General features: G+C 36.3%; 1 protein-coding gene across 16 annotated transcripts in view; it reads left to right on the plus strand.

Moving 5' to 3' along the window:
- The window catches only part of baz2ba (bromodomain adjacent to zinc finger domain, 2Ba), a 314,952-nt gene that overhangs the window by 189,198 nt on the left and 108,814 nt on the right, over positions 1-16,940 (plus strand). For all 16 annotated transcript variants that reach the window (XM_061887411.1, XM_061887418.1, XM_061887415.1 and 13 more), the window contains exons 7-10: positions 800-982; positions 1,047-1,556; positions 4,397-5,129; positions 8,432-8,683. In XM_061887411.1, the coding sequence (XP_061743395.1) occupies positions 800-982; positions 1,047-1,556; positions 4,397-5,129; positions 8,432-8,683 (1,678 nt within the window). The remainder of the gene's footprint in view (positions 1-799; positions 983-1,046; positions 1,557-4,396; positions 5,130-8,431; positions 8,684-16,940) is intronic.

Below are 16,940 nucleotides of genomic sequence, written 5' to 3' on the forward strand. Positions count from 1 at the left end.
TTGAATGCTTACTTGTATTATTATTATTATCATTATTATTATTGTTGTATATTATGATTATTACATCCTTTTAAATGGTTACTTGCATTATTATTATTATTATTATTATTGTTGTGTATTATGATTATCATACCCTTTTAAACGGCTGCTTGCATTATTATTATTATTATATAGTGTGACTATTATACCCTTTCAAATGGTTAGTTGCATTATTATTACTATTATTATTATTATATTATGATTATTACACCCTTTCAAATGGTTACCTACATGCATTATTATTATTATTATTATTATATATTATGATTAGTATGCCCTCATATTATGCCCAACCGGCGGCATAGCTCGGTTGGTAGAGTGGCTGTGCCAGCAACTTGAGGGTTGCAGGTTCGATTCCCGCTTCTGCCATTCTAGTCACTGCCGTTGTGTCCTTGGGCAAGACACTTTACCCACCTGCTCCCAGTGCCACCCACACTGCTTTAAATGTAACTTAGATATTGGGTTTCACTATGTAAAGCGCTTTGAGTCACTAGAGAAAAGCGCTATATAAATATAATTCACTTCACTTCACTTTTTAAAAGGTTAGTTGCATTATTATTATTATTATTATTATAGTATGATGCTATATAAACACTGTATATACTCACTTAAAGCTGAGTGAGTATCATCTGCTCACAAATGCCACCCGGTGGTGCTTTGAGCACACTGCAGCGAGTCCTGCACAGTCCCGCTCCTTCCTGCGCGGGTCACACGCAGGGTTCTCACAGGAATGACCCAGGAGCGAACATTGTTTCTTCAGAGACAGCGCAAGAAGACGACGGAGGCCAGCGGCGCGAGCAACAGCGAGACGGGCACGTCCTCGGACAGCTCGAGCGAGGGCTCCCTCAGCAGCGACCCCGAGGACGAGGAAGAGGACGAGGAGGACGAGGACGATGAAGAGGACAAAGAGCTGTCCGACTCTGAGAAGCGACTAAAGAAGAAGGTAAAGACCCTTGGTGAACGTGCGTGTGTTCTAGAACTCACGGGAGTCCTCTGTTGCCGCCCAGGTTCTGGCAGCGCCGGGCGGAAGGAGCAGCGGCGTAGCACCCTGTGGGCGGAGCCAGGACAAGCACATACCAACAGTCCCCCCGGTCCTGTCCCCGACCTCGTCTAGACCCGAGGGGCAGCAGAAACACTTCAGCGTGATCCAGTCCACGGGCCTGGCCGCCACCTCCAAGTTGTCTCTCCTGGCTCGGGAGTCCTCGTCCCCCATGGCCCCCATGGCCCTCACCACCTCCCCAAAGACCCTGTCCAGTTCTTCCTCGCCCAAACTGGTGCCCCCCTCCTCCTCCCCCCAGCACCTGCCCCTCGCCCTGGCCTCCTCCCCCAAGCCTGTTTCGGTGCCCTCGGCCTTCCCGCTATCTACCTCCCCGAAACATTTTGCTTTGACCTCATCGAGCCCTCTCAAGTCGCCACTGAGGCCCCCGCAGCACGCCGCTGTTGGCGCCGCCAAGGCCAACCGCAGGAAGCTGCTGGAAGACTCTCTGGCGCAGATCAACGAGTTTAGACTGAAACAGGTGAGTGTCTGGAACAGGTAGCGTAGTTAGCTTAAGTATTCATTATAAACGAGGTAAAGCTCTTATAGGCCCAGTCACATTATATTAGCATGCTAAAGCTTTATGCTAGCTTAAACAAAAACTGCACTTAGGTATTTCTTCTTACTTGGTCATGTGCTAGCATCCTAACGTTAGCATGCTAGTATGCTAACATTAGCGTGGCAGCTTTTCCGGCTAATATTACACTTTTTCCTTTAATTCCGCAGCCATAAACCTTAAAGTGAAATGACCATTATGTCCAACATTAATATTCAGTAGCATAGTAGGCCCATGTGTTCATTAAAAACAAGGCGGAGATGTACTTTAAACGTGATATTCCGCCCTCTTGTGGCTTTTAGCATGTAATGCCAAGCTTTGTGTGTTAGCTAATATAGCGATTTGCTACTGTCAGTAAATGTAGGGCTGGGCGATATTGCTGAAAACAATATCACCAAATCAGTGTTTGATATCGGTCGATAAAGATAATTATTGATGTTTTTTATGACCTATGGAAAATAAGGACCAGGAGAAAAATGTAATAAATGTAAACATTTTTATTTAAAATATAACCTTCCTCAGATGATATATATATATATATATATATATATTTGTGTATATATGTATATATATATATATATGTTTATATATATATATGTTTGTGTATATATGTGTATATATGTATATATATATTTATATATATGTGTGTATGTATATGTATGCATATGTGTATGTATATATGTATGTATATGTATGTATGCATATGTATGTATGTATATATATATATATGTATATATATGCATGTGTATATATATATATGTGTATATATATATATATATATACATATATATATATGTTTGTGTATATGTGTATATATATGTATATATGTATATATATGTATATGTATATATATATGTGTGTATGTATACGTATGCATATGTGTATGTATATATGTATGTATATGTGTATGTATATATGTATGCATATGTATATGTGTATATATATATATATATATATATGTATATATATATGTATATGTATATGTATATGTAATATGCGATGTGTCCTCAGTGTGAGCGCTCCCACACTCAGGTCACATTTATCCCACTAGAACATCATCAAAAAGCGATAAACATCATAATTATTTGCCAAAATAGATGGCTACAAAATAAATAGTTGGCAACGGAGCAGAAAATTAAATGTTTTAGGAACTGACGTGAAAGTTCCAGCACTCCTGTCTCCCGACTGCTCGGCCACCTCCAAGCAAAATATCTCGTAAAACGGCCGGAACCAAAACATTTCCATCTTCAGCTTCCACACTTCAGTTCAGAAAATGTTGACACAAAATCTTAAAAAATTGCCACATATGTTTCAAGACGGAGAGCGACGGTAGTGGACGCCGTTGTTTACTTCCTGCATGACGTCTTGTGGGTCAGACTGCGTTCACAAGAGAAATCACTTAATGGGAATTAATTCTTGACTAGGGATGATGTTCGAAAACCGGTTCTTCCAATTGTTCGATAAGAAAAGAACCGATTCCATGCATTGGAATCCCTTTTTGAGAAACGGTTCCCGTTATCGAAAGATTTGGTTCTTTATTCGAATCCCGTGTCACAGGAAATTACGTATTTCAGTCATTCAGCGGCAGATACAAAAAACACTCCAAGGCATGGCTTCACTTTACTACGAAATACGAGGAAGAAACAGCTATCTGCAATTATTGCCAGGCTTGGCTTCCATGTAAGGGGAGCAGTACAACAAACATGTTCAGGCCGTACTTAACCTGAAGGTTAGAGAAGCAGCGTCAGAGATGACCAAGCACGCCTCTCTTCCTCTGCTTCAACCTGCAGTCCCAGTCATATTAACTAACAATAACTGTTGCTGCTTCATTTCTATATCTAAAATAACCTTCCCTCTTATGTTAACCAGGACTGCAGTAATGTTAGCTAGACTAAAGTTACCTAAGCATAGTCAGTGGCTAACGGTAATTTTAACGTTAGCCTTTTTGTATGTGCGATAACGTTAATGGTATTTTGTAGCCTACACCACTCCAGAGTTTGCAGGTCCGTCTAATAAATATTTTTCTTAGGTGGCCCAATTAAAGGGGCACTAACAGGCAATATTTATTTATTTTATTATATTTATTTATAAAAAAATATAAGTGAAGGCTGCCAAAAGTGTGTTTTTGTTAAACCTAGTATTGTGTGTTTGTCTCCATTTACAACAACCCATTTGGATTTGATAAAGAATCTGTTCGATAAGAGGATGCGATAATGGCATCGAAATCGATAATTTCTTCACAAACATCATCTCTATTCTTGACATACTTGAGTCTTTATAGTCAACTAGTGGGCGCCATTGTTTGCGTCCTTCGTGACGTCATGTGGGTCAGACTGCGTTCACGTGAGAAATCACTTAATGGGAATTCATTCTTGACATACTTGAGACTTTATTGTGAAATAGAAATAGTCTACCAGCTGTCTTTAGATGAGATCATGCTACTAAATGCTCTTTAGTCTGACAAGTAAGGAGGCTAAATTCCCCCTCAGCACTTTTACTGTATTTCACGCTCTATGAAACCCATTTGTTTCACTTCTAAAGTCCGACCTTTTCCTTAAGATGGAGCCAAGATACATAGTGAAGCTGATATTTGTCGCTGGTACTGAGAAATAGTTCCACTGGTGGTTCCTTTTCTCTCCCACAAAGGGACTTAGTTCCAGTTAAGGCAATCAGCTGTGATCCAAACCGACAGCCAGACCCTCTGCACTTTTTCAGGTTTTTCTCTGACCTTTCATTGCGCCTCTGGTTTTGTCCTCTGTTCCCAGACTCTCATGTCCCAGGGGCAGTCGTTCCCAGCTGAGCTGAGGAAGCCAACAAACAAGTCTCCCAAAGGGAAGTCTGCGTCGTCTTCGCCGTTGCCGCCCGCTCCGCCTCCGCCCCCGCCCCAGAACAATCACTCCAACCTCTTCCTCTCCAGTGCCCTGCTGGGGCTCCCTGAGCCCAACCACCCTAACGGAGTCATCCAAAGCACCACTCAGGACGCACCTCTGGCCCTCATCACCAAACCTCGCAATGACTCTCAAGGCAAGTCCCCTGACGGCGGATCCATGCCCGTCAATCTCAGCACAGGGGCCAGCAGGACCCAAGCGAGCGCCCAGGCCGGGCTTCCGTCGCAGCCGCCGACTACCTCACTCCACGCCGCCAGCTACGGCTGCAGGAAGAGCAAGACGCCAAAGGCGGGTAGGGCACTGACTCCGGGACTGGCGCAAGGAACGCAGCAAACGGGGCCTTTAGCCAGCTGGAAAGGCTTCTCCCAAAACCACCTGGTTCAGTCTTTAGTGGATTTGTTTCGCGGAGGAGAGTCCGGCATCGGGATCCCAGGAGTTAGCATCCCCGGTGTTGGGATTCCCGGGGTGGGGATCCCTGGGACCTGTACCCCCGTGGCTGGTCTGCCGGCCAACAAGGAATCCGACGACTCGGCAGACGACGACGACGACGAGGACGACGATCTTGAAGAGGAGGAGGAAGACGAGGAGGACTCGGATGATAGTTTGTCAGGTGAGTACCGAGCACTAATGTCAAAATATAATTTCATTTTGCTGCTATTCATAAATCTATACGAGGGAGCGTGTGACCTTTTGCTAGAATCCTTCCACCTGTCATTGATTGGATTCTTTTGCACCGCTGGGCCTTGGACTGGCTCAGGTCAGGTGTGATGGATGTGGTCTGTATGCACTTCACAAGTTTGAGGGGTTTTTAATCACTATTAACTTAAGACTGCTGTAAGCTCATTTTTGCAATGTGAGATTATTACTCATAAATCTTTTTAAAGAGCATAAAAAAAACTGCATGTCTTAGTGTGTGTGTGTGTGTGTGTGGCCATATATATATATATATATATATATACATGTATGTATATATATATATATATATATGTGTGTGTATATGTGTGTGTGTGTATATATATACGCATATACACACACATATATATATATATACATATATATATATGTGTGTGTATATGTGTATATATATATATATATATATACACACACACATGTACATACATACACATATAAATAGATATATGTATATGTATGCACATATGTGTGTGTATGTATATATATATATATGTATGTTTATATATGTGTATATATATATATACATGTATGTATATATATATATATATATATATAATGTGTGTATATGTGTGTATATATACATACACATATACACACATATATGTATGTATATATATATATATACATATATATATGTGTGTGTATATGTGTATATATATATATACACACACATGTACATACATACACATATAAATAGATATATGTATATGTATGCACATATGTGTGTGTATGTATATATATATGTATGTTTATATATGTGTATACATATATATATATATATACATGTATGTATGTATATATATCTATATATATATATATAATGTGTGTATATATGTGTGTGTATATATATATATAGATATATAGATATATGTATATGTATGCACATATGTGTGTGTATGTATATATATATATATAAATGTATGTTTATATATATATGTGTATATATATATACATGTATGTACATATGTATATATATATATGTGTATATATATGTATGTATATTTATGTGTATGTACAGTGGGGCAAAAAAGTATTTAGTCAGCCAGCGATTGTGCAAGTTCTCCCACTTAAAATGATGACAGAGGTCTGTAATTTTCATCATAGGTACACTTCAACTGTGAGAGACAGAATGTGAAAAAAAATCTAGGAATTCACATTGTAGGAATTTTAAAGAATTTATTGGTAAATTATGGTGGAAAATAAGTATTTGGTCAACCATTCAAAGCTCTCACTGATGGAAGAAGGTTTTGGCTCAAAATCTCACGATTCATTCTTTCCTTAACACGGATCAGTCGTCCTGTCCCCTTCGCAGAAAAACAGCCCCAAAGCATGATGTTTCCACCCCCATGCTTCACAGTAGGTGTGGTGTTCTTGGGATGCAACTCAGTATTCTTCTTCCTCCAAATACGACGACTTGAGTTTATACCAAAATGGATACATGGATGATACAGCAGAATGTCATGTGGTCAGATGAAACCAAAATAGAACTTTTTGGTATAAACTCAACTCGTCATGTTGTGAGGAAGAAGAATACTGAGTTGCATCCCAAGAACACCATTCCTACTGTGAAGCATGGAGGGTGGAAACATCAGGTTTTGGGGCTGTTTTTCTGCTAAGGGGACAGGACGATTGATCCGTGTTAAAGAAAGAATGAATGGGGTCATGTATCGTGAGATTTTGAGCCAAAACCTCCTTCCATCAGTGAGAGCTTTGAATGGTTGACCAAATACTTATTTTCCACCATAATTTACAAATAAATCAATTAAATTTCCTGGATTTTTTTTTCACATTCTGTCTCTCACAGTTGAAGTGTACCTATGATGAAAATTACAGACCTTTGTCATCATTTTAAGTGGGAGAACTTTTTGGTATAAACTCAACTCGTCGTGTTTGGAGGAAGAAGAATAATGAGTTGCATCCCAAGAACACCATATACATATATATATATATATATATAAATATATATATAAAATGTACCCCGCCTTCCGCCCGATTGTAGCTGAGATAGGCGCCAGCGCCCCCCGCGACCCCAAAAGGGAATAAGCGGTAGAAAATGGATGGATGGATATATATATATATAGGGGTGTGGGGAAAAAAATCGATTAGAATACGAATCGAATCGTTTACGTTGTGCGATTCTGAATTGATTCTCATTTTTAAAAAATCTATTCTTTTTTTTCTAATTTAAAAAATATATATATATATATATATATTTTTTTAATCAATCCAACAAACCACTACACATTAATACCAAAATAATGCAATCCAATTCCAAAACCAAACCTGAGTCAGCAACACTCAGAACTGCAATAAACAGAGCAATTGAGAGGAGACACAAACACCACACAGAACAAACCAAAAGTAGTGAAACAAAAATGAATATTATCAACAACAGTATCAATATTAGTTATAATTTCAGCATAGCAGTGATTAAAAGCATTTATAAAAATAATAAAAGAACAATAGTGTCACAGTGGCTTACACTTGCATGGCATCTCATAAGCTTGACAACACACTGTGTCCAATGTTTTCACAAAGATAAAATAAGTCATATTTTTGGTTCGTTTCATAGTTAAAACAAATTTACATTATTGCAATCAGTTGATAAAACATTGTCCTTTACAATTATAAAAGCTTTATACAAAAATCTACTACTCTGCTAGCATGTCAGCAGACTGGGGTAGATCCTGCTGAAATCTATGTATTGAATGAATACAGAATCCTTTTGAATCGGAAAAATATCGTTTTTGAATCGAAAATTGAATTGAAAAAATCGATATATTATCGAATCGTGACCCCAAGAATCGATATTTAATTGAATCGTGGGACACCCAAAGATTCACAGCCCTAATATATATATCCATCCATCCATCCATGTTCTACCGCTTATTCCCTTTTGGGGTCGCGGGGGGCGCTGGCGCCTATCTCAGCTACAATCGGGCGGAAGGCGGCGTACACCCTGGACAAATCGCTACCTCATCGCAGTAATATATATATATATATATATATATATATATATTTTATACTAACAGTAAAGTAAGCATGAGACCTGAAGTTCCTGAACAAGAACAGGTGACTGTCACTTAACTCCTTTTTTCTTCATTCGAGTGATGTATTGAATGTGCAATGATTCCAAAAGTTGGCACCGGCCCTACGGTTAAAAAGCAGGAAACCTCTTCCCTTTCAACCCACAGACATTGACACTTTGACCCATTTCAGAGTCGGACAGCAACTCGGACAGCGACGTGTCGGCAAAGAAAGCCAAGGAGTCCAAGCAGCTGTCCTCCGGCTCGTCCAAGAAGGAGACCAAGAGCCCAGACCTACTGAACACCTCCACGGATCACACCGCCACCAGCTGCTCGCCTCTCAATCTGCAGGTCATCAAGACGCCCACCATTGTCACCAGCGCCAGTGCCTTGGCCTATCACAGCTCGCCTGGGTCCTCCTCCTACAGCCTGGCCTCTCCTCTAGGTAATGTGTCTCACACATCTGATGCACACTCTCCAGGAAGGGAAAGAAGATTGCTTTCAGTCAGCCTCCGTATCAGAAAAGCTCCCGCTGACTTGTTGCAGGCAGCAGATGTTGGCTTAGATCATTAAATCCATCAACAATACAACAGCGCCTCTTTGGAGAGCTTTCATTGCCTGTAGGAACGCAGACGATGGCAGTTACTCTCCTTGCTGCGGAGGAACCGGAGAGTCCGGGTCCTGTCGTGGCATGTCCCACATCCCAGACTAGTCTTTTGGCACCGCACTATCGCTGCACACACCTTACTCCAGGCAATTATTTGGACCCGCGGTGGGGGGGGGGCACTTTTACCGAAAAAAGTGTGTCTGGGGGCCGGTATATATATAATATATATAATATATATATATATATATATATATATATATATATATATATATATATATATATATATGTATATATATATGTATATGTATATAAATATATATGTATATGTATATGTATATATATATAAATATGTATATATATATAAATATGTATATATACATAAATATATATATGTATATATATATATATATATATATATATATATATATATATATATACATTTATATGTATATATGTATATATATATATATATATATATATATATATATATATATATATATATATATATATACGTCCGTTTTCTACCGCTTGTCCTTTTCAGGGTCGCATATTTATTTCATTTTTTTCATACATTTTGGCCAAAGGGGGCACATTTCAATTCCTTACACACACTTGTTATTTCATATGTTGACCAGAGGGGGAGCACTTTTAAAAGCGACACACAGTCAATTAGAAAAATCCCTCCTTTTTGGGAGCACCCTCATGTTGATAGATATCACCACAAATGAGACATTGTCTATTAGATGCAATGTTATTGGGACCATCATTTATGTCATCACTTCTTCACACCTCCTCATATGGAAGATACTTTTCCTTCTTCATGTCTCTAGAAGGGTAGAAATACAAGAACACACACGTATTTCTTACCTGCTTGAGACCTCCGAAAAATGCCTACCTATTTAGGACCACCATTTCTAGATATATAGAGATTTTTAGAAATATATACATATTATGCGAACATAAAAAAAAGTTTGTTGTGAAAAAATGAGTTGGAATTTCAAAAGAAAAAGGTCACAATTTCACAAGAAAACTTAGAATGTTGGCAGTATTATAATAAAAGTTGTAATTTTTAACGCAAGTCAAAATTTGACAAGAAAAACTGAACATTTGTGCAATATTATGATAAAATTTGGAATTTTACTCAATAACAGACGCAATTTTACAAGAAAACATTATCATTTTTGGCAATTTTTTGAAAAGAGTCGTCATTTTAAACGACAAAAGTCACAATTTTATAAGAAAACTAAAATGCTGGCGATATAATCAATAATCTGAATTTTACTTGGCAAATTTATGACAAGTCATAAATGTCACTACTTTACAAAAACAAAAATTGCAATATTGTAATAAAAGTCAGAATTTTATGTGACCAATGTCCCCATTTTTTATTAAAATGTTATAATTTAACATAAAAAAGTAATAATTTTACAAGAAAATGTTGCAATATTACAGAAACAGAAAATTGTTCCCAATGTTACAAGAAAAATGTTGACACAGGGTGAGAGATTTTTTTTAAATATTTTTTGTTTGGAATTGGTTTTTAATCTTCATTATTTACCTCAAGTTATTACATTTTGTCTATTTACATATTTATGTATTGTTTATTTTTTATAATTTTGGCGCACATTTCAATTTCTTACACACACTTGTTATTTCATATGTTGACCAGAGGGGGAGCACTTTTAAAAGCGACACACAGTCAATTAGAAAAATCCCTCCTTTTTGGGAGCACCCTCATGTTGATGGATATCACCACAAATGAGACATTGTCTACTAGATGCAATGTTATTGGGACCATCATTTATGTCATCACTTCTTCACACCTCCTCATATGGAAGATACTTTTCCTTCTTCATGCTTCAAGAAGGGTAGAAATACAAGAACACACACACACACATTTCTTATTTTTTTGAGACCTCCGAAAAATGCCTACCTTTTTAGGACCACCATTTCTAGATATATAAAGATTTTTAGTAATATATACATATTATGCAAACATAATAAAAAGTTTGTTGTGAAAAAATGAGTTGGAATTTCACAAGAAAAAGGTCACAATTTCACAAGAAAACTTAGAATGTTGGCAGTATTATAATAAAAGTTGTAATTTGTAACGCAAGTCAAAATTTGACAAGAAAACTGAACATTTGTGCAATATTATGATACAAGTTGGAATTTTACTCAATAACAGTCGCAATTTTACAAGAAAACCTTATCATTTTTGGCAATTTTTTGAAAAGAGTCATCATTTTAAACGACGAAAGTCACAATTTTATAAGAAAACTTTAAAATGCTGGCAATATTATAATCAATAATCGGAATTTTACTTGGCAAATTTATGACAAGTCATAAATGTCTACTTTACAAAAACAAAAATTGCAATATTGTAATAAAAGTCAGAATTTTATGTGACCAATGTCCCCCTTTTCCATTAAAAGGTAATAATTTAACATAAAAAAGTAATAATTATACAAAAAAATGTTGCAACATTACAGAAACAGAAAATTGTTCCCAATTTTACAAGAAAAATGTTGACACATCGTGTGAAATACTTTTTTTTATTATTGTTTTTTGTTTGGAATTGGTTTTTAATCTTCATTATTTACCCCAAGTTATTACATTTTGTCTATTTAAATATTTATGTATTGTTTATCTTTAATAATTTTGGCCAAAGGGGGCACATTTCAATTTCTTACACACACTTGTTATTTCATATGTTGACCGGAGGGGGAGCACTTTTAAAAGCGACACACAGTCAATTAGAAAAATCCCTTTTTGGGAGCACCCTCATGTTGATAGATATCACCACAAATGAGACATTGTCTATTAGATGCAATGTTATTGGGACCATCATTAATGTCATCACTTCTTCACACCTCCTCATATGGAAGATACTTTTCCTTCTTCATGTCTCAAGAAGGGTAGAAATACAAGAACACACACGAATTTCTTATCTTTTTGAGACCTCCGGAAAATGCCTACCTCTTTAGGACCAACATTTCTAGATATATAAAGATTTTTAGTAATATATACATATTATGCGAACATAAAAAAAAGTTTGTTGTGAAAAAATGAGTTGGAATTTCAAAAGAAAAAGGTCACAATTTCACAAGAAAACTTGGAATGTTGGCAGTATTATAATAAAAGTTGTAATTTTTAACGCAAGTCAAAATTTGACAAGAAAAACTGAACATTTGTGCAATATTATGATAAAAGTTGGAATTTTACTCAATAACAGTCGCAATTTTACAACAAAACCTAATAATTTTTGGCAATTTTTTGAAAAGAGTCATTTTAAACGACGAAAGTCACAATTTTATAAGAAACTTTAAAATGCTGGCAATATTATAACCAATAATCGGAATTTTACTTGGCAAATTTATGACAAGTCATAAATGTCACTACTTTACAAAAACAAAAATTGCAATATTGTAATAAAAGTCAGAATTTTATGTGACCAATGTCCCTTTTTTGCATTAAAAGGTAATAATTTAACATAAAAAAGTAATGATTTTACGAGAAAATGTTGCAATATTACATCAACAGAAAATTTTTCCCAATGTTACAAGAAAAATGTTGACACAGGGTGAGAGATTTTTTTAAAATATTTTTTTGTTTGGAATTGTTTTTTAATCTTCATTATTTACCTCAAGTTATTACATTTTGTCTATTTACATATTTATGTATTGTTTATTTTTAATAATTTTGGCGCACATTTCAATTTCTTACACACACTTGTTATTTCATATGTTGACCAGAGGGGGAGCACTTTTAAAAGCGACACACAGTCGAATCGAAAAATCCCTCCTTTTTGGGAGCACCCTCATGTTGATAGATATCACCACAAATGAGACATTGTCTATTAGATGCAATGTTATTGGGACCATCATTTATGTCATCACTTCTTTACACCTCCTCATATGGAAGATACTTTTCCTTCTTCATGTCTCTAGAAGGGTAGAAATAAAAGAACACACACATATAAACTGTGAAGGTCTGCTGTAATATGTGTGTGTTTGGGTCCTATTTTTAGGAACACTAATACAAAAGCTGACAATAATATCTAATGACAGACCACTTTAAAAACGCAATGGAATTTTACATTTTTACTGAATAGGGAACCCAGAAAGTACATAAAAATAATGTGGAATTTACAATGTTAACTATGAACGATAAAACACTGAATATTTACAAAACATGTATTTGGGAATGTCCAGGGGGACAGATTGAGAAGCTTAAACCGGGCCCTAATTTTTCCCAGGGTGCCTTACACCTGCCAGACCAAAAATGAGCTCGCTGGAACTTTCCAGGCAATCTTTTGCTTCCACTTGACAATATATTCATGTCGACAATCACCTGTTGGGGTACGTCAAGACATTAAAAAACAAACAAATAACACTCTTGTAAACTCACCTAATAAAATGCTGAGAAAAGCCTTCAAGTTGAGCTACTTTCACTAAAACGTGTGACATTATTAGAAATACAACCATCATTTATTCATTTCAATAATCTTCAATAGGTGCAATCTGTTTTATTTACTCAAATAAACATTAGGAGCACTTTAAGAAGTATTGAATGCCTCATAAAATATTAATATAAATATAACAGGCCCGTCAATCACAGTGTGTTGCCCACAGTGGGCAAAGAAAACATTTAACTCGTAAACATTTGTCACATTTAGATGTAAAACTTGTTAGCTTTGATTAGCTGTCCTGACCGACTGTCAATCAATTCCCACATTTTAAACCCTCTTCAGCAACGGAACATGACTTTGTAGACGTACAATCCCCGTTTCCATATGAGTTGGGAAATTGTGTTCAATGTAAATATAAACAGAATACAATGATTTGCAAATCCTTTTCACTCATACATTTTTTTTTTTTTGCAAAGTAATAATTAACTTAAAATTTCATGGCTGCAACACGTGCCAAAGTAGTTGGGAAAGGGCATGTTCACCACTGTGTTACATCACCTTTTCTTTTAACAACACTCAATAAACGTTTGGGAACTGAGGAAACTAATTGTTGTAGCTTTGAAAGTGGAATTCTTTCCCATTCTTGTTTTATGTAGAGCTTCAGTCCTTCAACAGTCCGGGGTCTCCGCTGTCGTATTTTACGCTTCATAATGCACATTTTCCATGGGAGACAAGTCTGGACTGCAGGCGGGCCAGGAAAGTACCCGCACTCTTTTTTTTACGAAGCCACGCTGTTGTAACACGTGCTGAATGTGGCTTGGCGTTGTCTTGCTGAAATAAGCAGGGGCGTCCATGAAAAAGACGGTGCTTAGATAGCAGCATATGTTGTTCCAAAACCTGTATGGACCTTGCAGCATTAATGGTGCCTTCACAGATATGTGTAAGTTACCCATGCCTTGGATTCCAAATAAGTGTTTGATGAGCATTCCTCAGTATTTATTGCCACCTTTCCCAACTTCTTTGTCACGTGTTGCTGGCATAAAATTCTAAAGTTAATGATTATTTGCAAAAAAAAAAATGTTTATCAGTTTGAACATCCAATATGTTGTATTTGTAGCATATTCAACTGAATATGGCTTGAAATTGATTTGCAAATCATTGTATTCTGTTTATATTTACATCTAACACAATTTCCCAACTCATATGGAAACGGGGTTTGTAATAAATCATTATATAAGTCACCTTAAATGGGGAAATGCACTTAATTTGGAATTTGGTCCGTCATCCATAATGCTTGTGTAATACAAGAACATGTTTTATTCATTCTAACTCGTGAAAAAACTCTAGCAAGAGTCAGCTAAAAATGGAGCTAACAGAAATCGCTCTATTCCGCCTATAAACCTCCATCAAGGTTTTGTATACACGCTGTAAGTAATGTAGTTGAGTTCATAACATGTAATATTTATGTATTTTGATCATTTTCATTCATTTCACAAATACATCACAATGTTCACTTTCCCTTCAACAACAACACGACTACTAATCAGTGCAGACTAAATGAGAGGGACAACAAAGACTACTTTGGGACAAATGATGATCCAGAAACTTCTTTCTATTTTTGAACCTGAAAATAAGATGGTCTACAGTGGTGAACATGCCCTTTCCCAACTACTTTGGCACTTGTTGCAGCCATGAAATTCTAAGTTCATTGTTATTTGCCCGAAAAAAAGTAAGTTTATAAAGTTTGAACATCCAATATGTTGTCTTTGTAGCATATTCAACTGAATATGGGTTGAAAAGGATTTGCATATCATTGTATTCTGTTTATATTTACATCAAACACCATTTCCCAACTCATATGGAAACGGGGTTTGTAATAAATCATTATATAAGTCACCTTAAATGGGGAAATGCACTTAATTTGGAATTTGGTCCGTCATCCATAATGCTTGTGTAATACAAGAACATGTTTTATTCATTCTAACTCGTGAAAAAACTCTAGCAAGAGTCAGCTAACAATGGAGCTAACAGAAATCGCTCTATTCCGCCTATAAACCTCCATCAAGGTTTTGTATACACGCTGTAAGTAATGTAGTTGAGTTCATAACATGTAATATTTATGTATTTTTATCATTTTCATTCATTTCACAAATACATCACAATGTTCACTTTCCCTTCAACAACAACAAGACTACTAATCATGGCAAACTAGATGAGAGGGACAACAAAGACTACTTTGGGACAAATGATGATCCAGAAACTTCTTTCTATTTTTGAACCTGAAAATAAGAAGATGGTCTACAGTGGTGAACATGCCCTTTCCCAACTACTTTGGCACTTGTTGCAGCCATGAAATTCTAAGTTCATTATTATTTGCCCAAAAAATAGTAAGTTTATAAAGTTTGAACATCAAATATGTTGTCTTTGTAGTGCATTCAACTGAATATGGGTTGAAAAGGATTTGCAAATCATTGTATTCCGTTTATATTTACATCAAACACAATTTCCCAACTCATATGGAAACGGGGTTTGTAATAAATCACTATATAAGTCACCTTAAATGGGGAAATGCACTTAATTTGGAATTTTGTCCGTCATCCATAACGCTTGTGTAATACAAGAACATGTTTTATTCATTCTAACTCGTGAAAAAACTCTAGCAAGAGTCAGCTAACAATGGAGCTAATAGAAATCACTCTATTCCGCCTATAAACCTCCATCAAGGTTTTGTATACACGCTGTAAGTAATGTAGTTGAGTTCATAACATGTAATATTTATGTATTTGGATCATTTTCATTCATTTCACAAATACATCACAATGTTCACTTTCCCTTCAACAACAACACGACTACTAATCAGTGCAGACTAAATGAGAGGGACAACAAAGACTACTTTGGGACAAATGATGATCCAGAAACTTCTTTCTATTTTTGAACCTGAAAATAAGATGGTCTACAGTGGTGAACATGCCCTTTCCCAACTACTTTGGCACTTGTTGCAGCCATGAAATTCTAAGTTCATTGTTATTTGCCCGAAAAAAAGTAAGTTTATAAAGTTTGAACATCCAATATGTTGTCTTTGTAGCATATTCAACTGAATATGGGTTGAAAAGGATTTGCATATCATTGTATTCTGTTTATATTTACATCAAACACCATTTCCCAACTCATATGGAAACGGGGTTTGTAATAAATCATTATATAAGTCACCTTAAATGGGGAAATGCACTTAATTTGGAATTTGGTCCGTCATCCATAATGCTTGTGTAATACAAGAACATGTTTTATTCATTCTAACTCGTGAAAAAACTCTAGCAAGAGTCAGCTAACAATGGAGCTAACAGAAATCGCTCTATTCCGCCTATAAACCTCCATCAAGGTTTTGTATACACGCTGTAAGTAATGTAGTTGAGTTCATAACATGTAATATTTATGTATTTTTATCATTTTCATTCATTTCACAAATACATCACAATGTTCACTTTCCCTTCAACAACAACAAGACTACTAATCATGGCAAACTAGATGAGAGGGACAACAAAGACTACTTTGGGACAAATGATGATCCAGAAACTTCTTTCTATTTTTGAACCTGAAAATAAGAAGATGGTCTACAGTGGTGAACATGCCCTTTCCCAACTACTTTGGCACTTGTTGCAGCCATGAAATTCTAAGTTCATTATT

The sequence above is a fragment of the Nerophis ophidion genome, linkage group LG25 (genome assembly GCF_033978795.1).
Source record: "Nerophis ophidion isolate RoL-2023_Sa linkage group LG25, RoL_Noph_v1.0, whole genome shotgun sequence".
Classification (NCBI taxonomy): domain Eukaryota; kingdom Metazoa; phylum Chordata; class Actinopteri; order Syngnathiformes; family Syngnathidae; genus Nerophis; species Nerophis ophidion.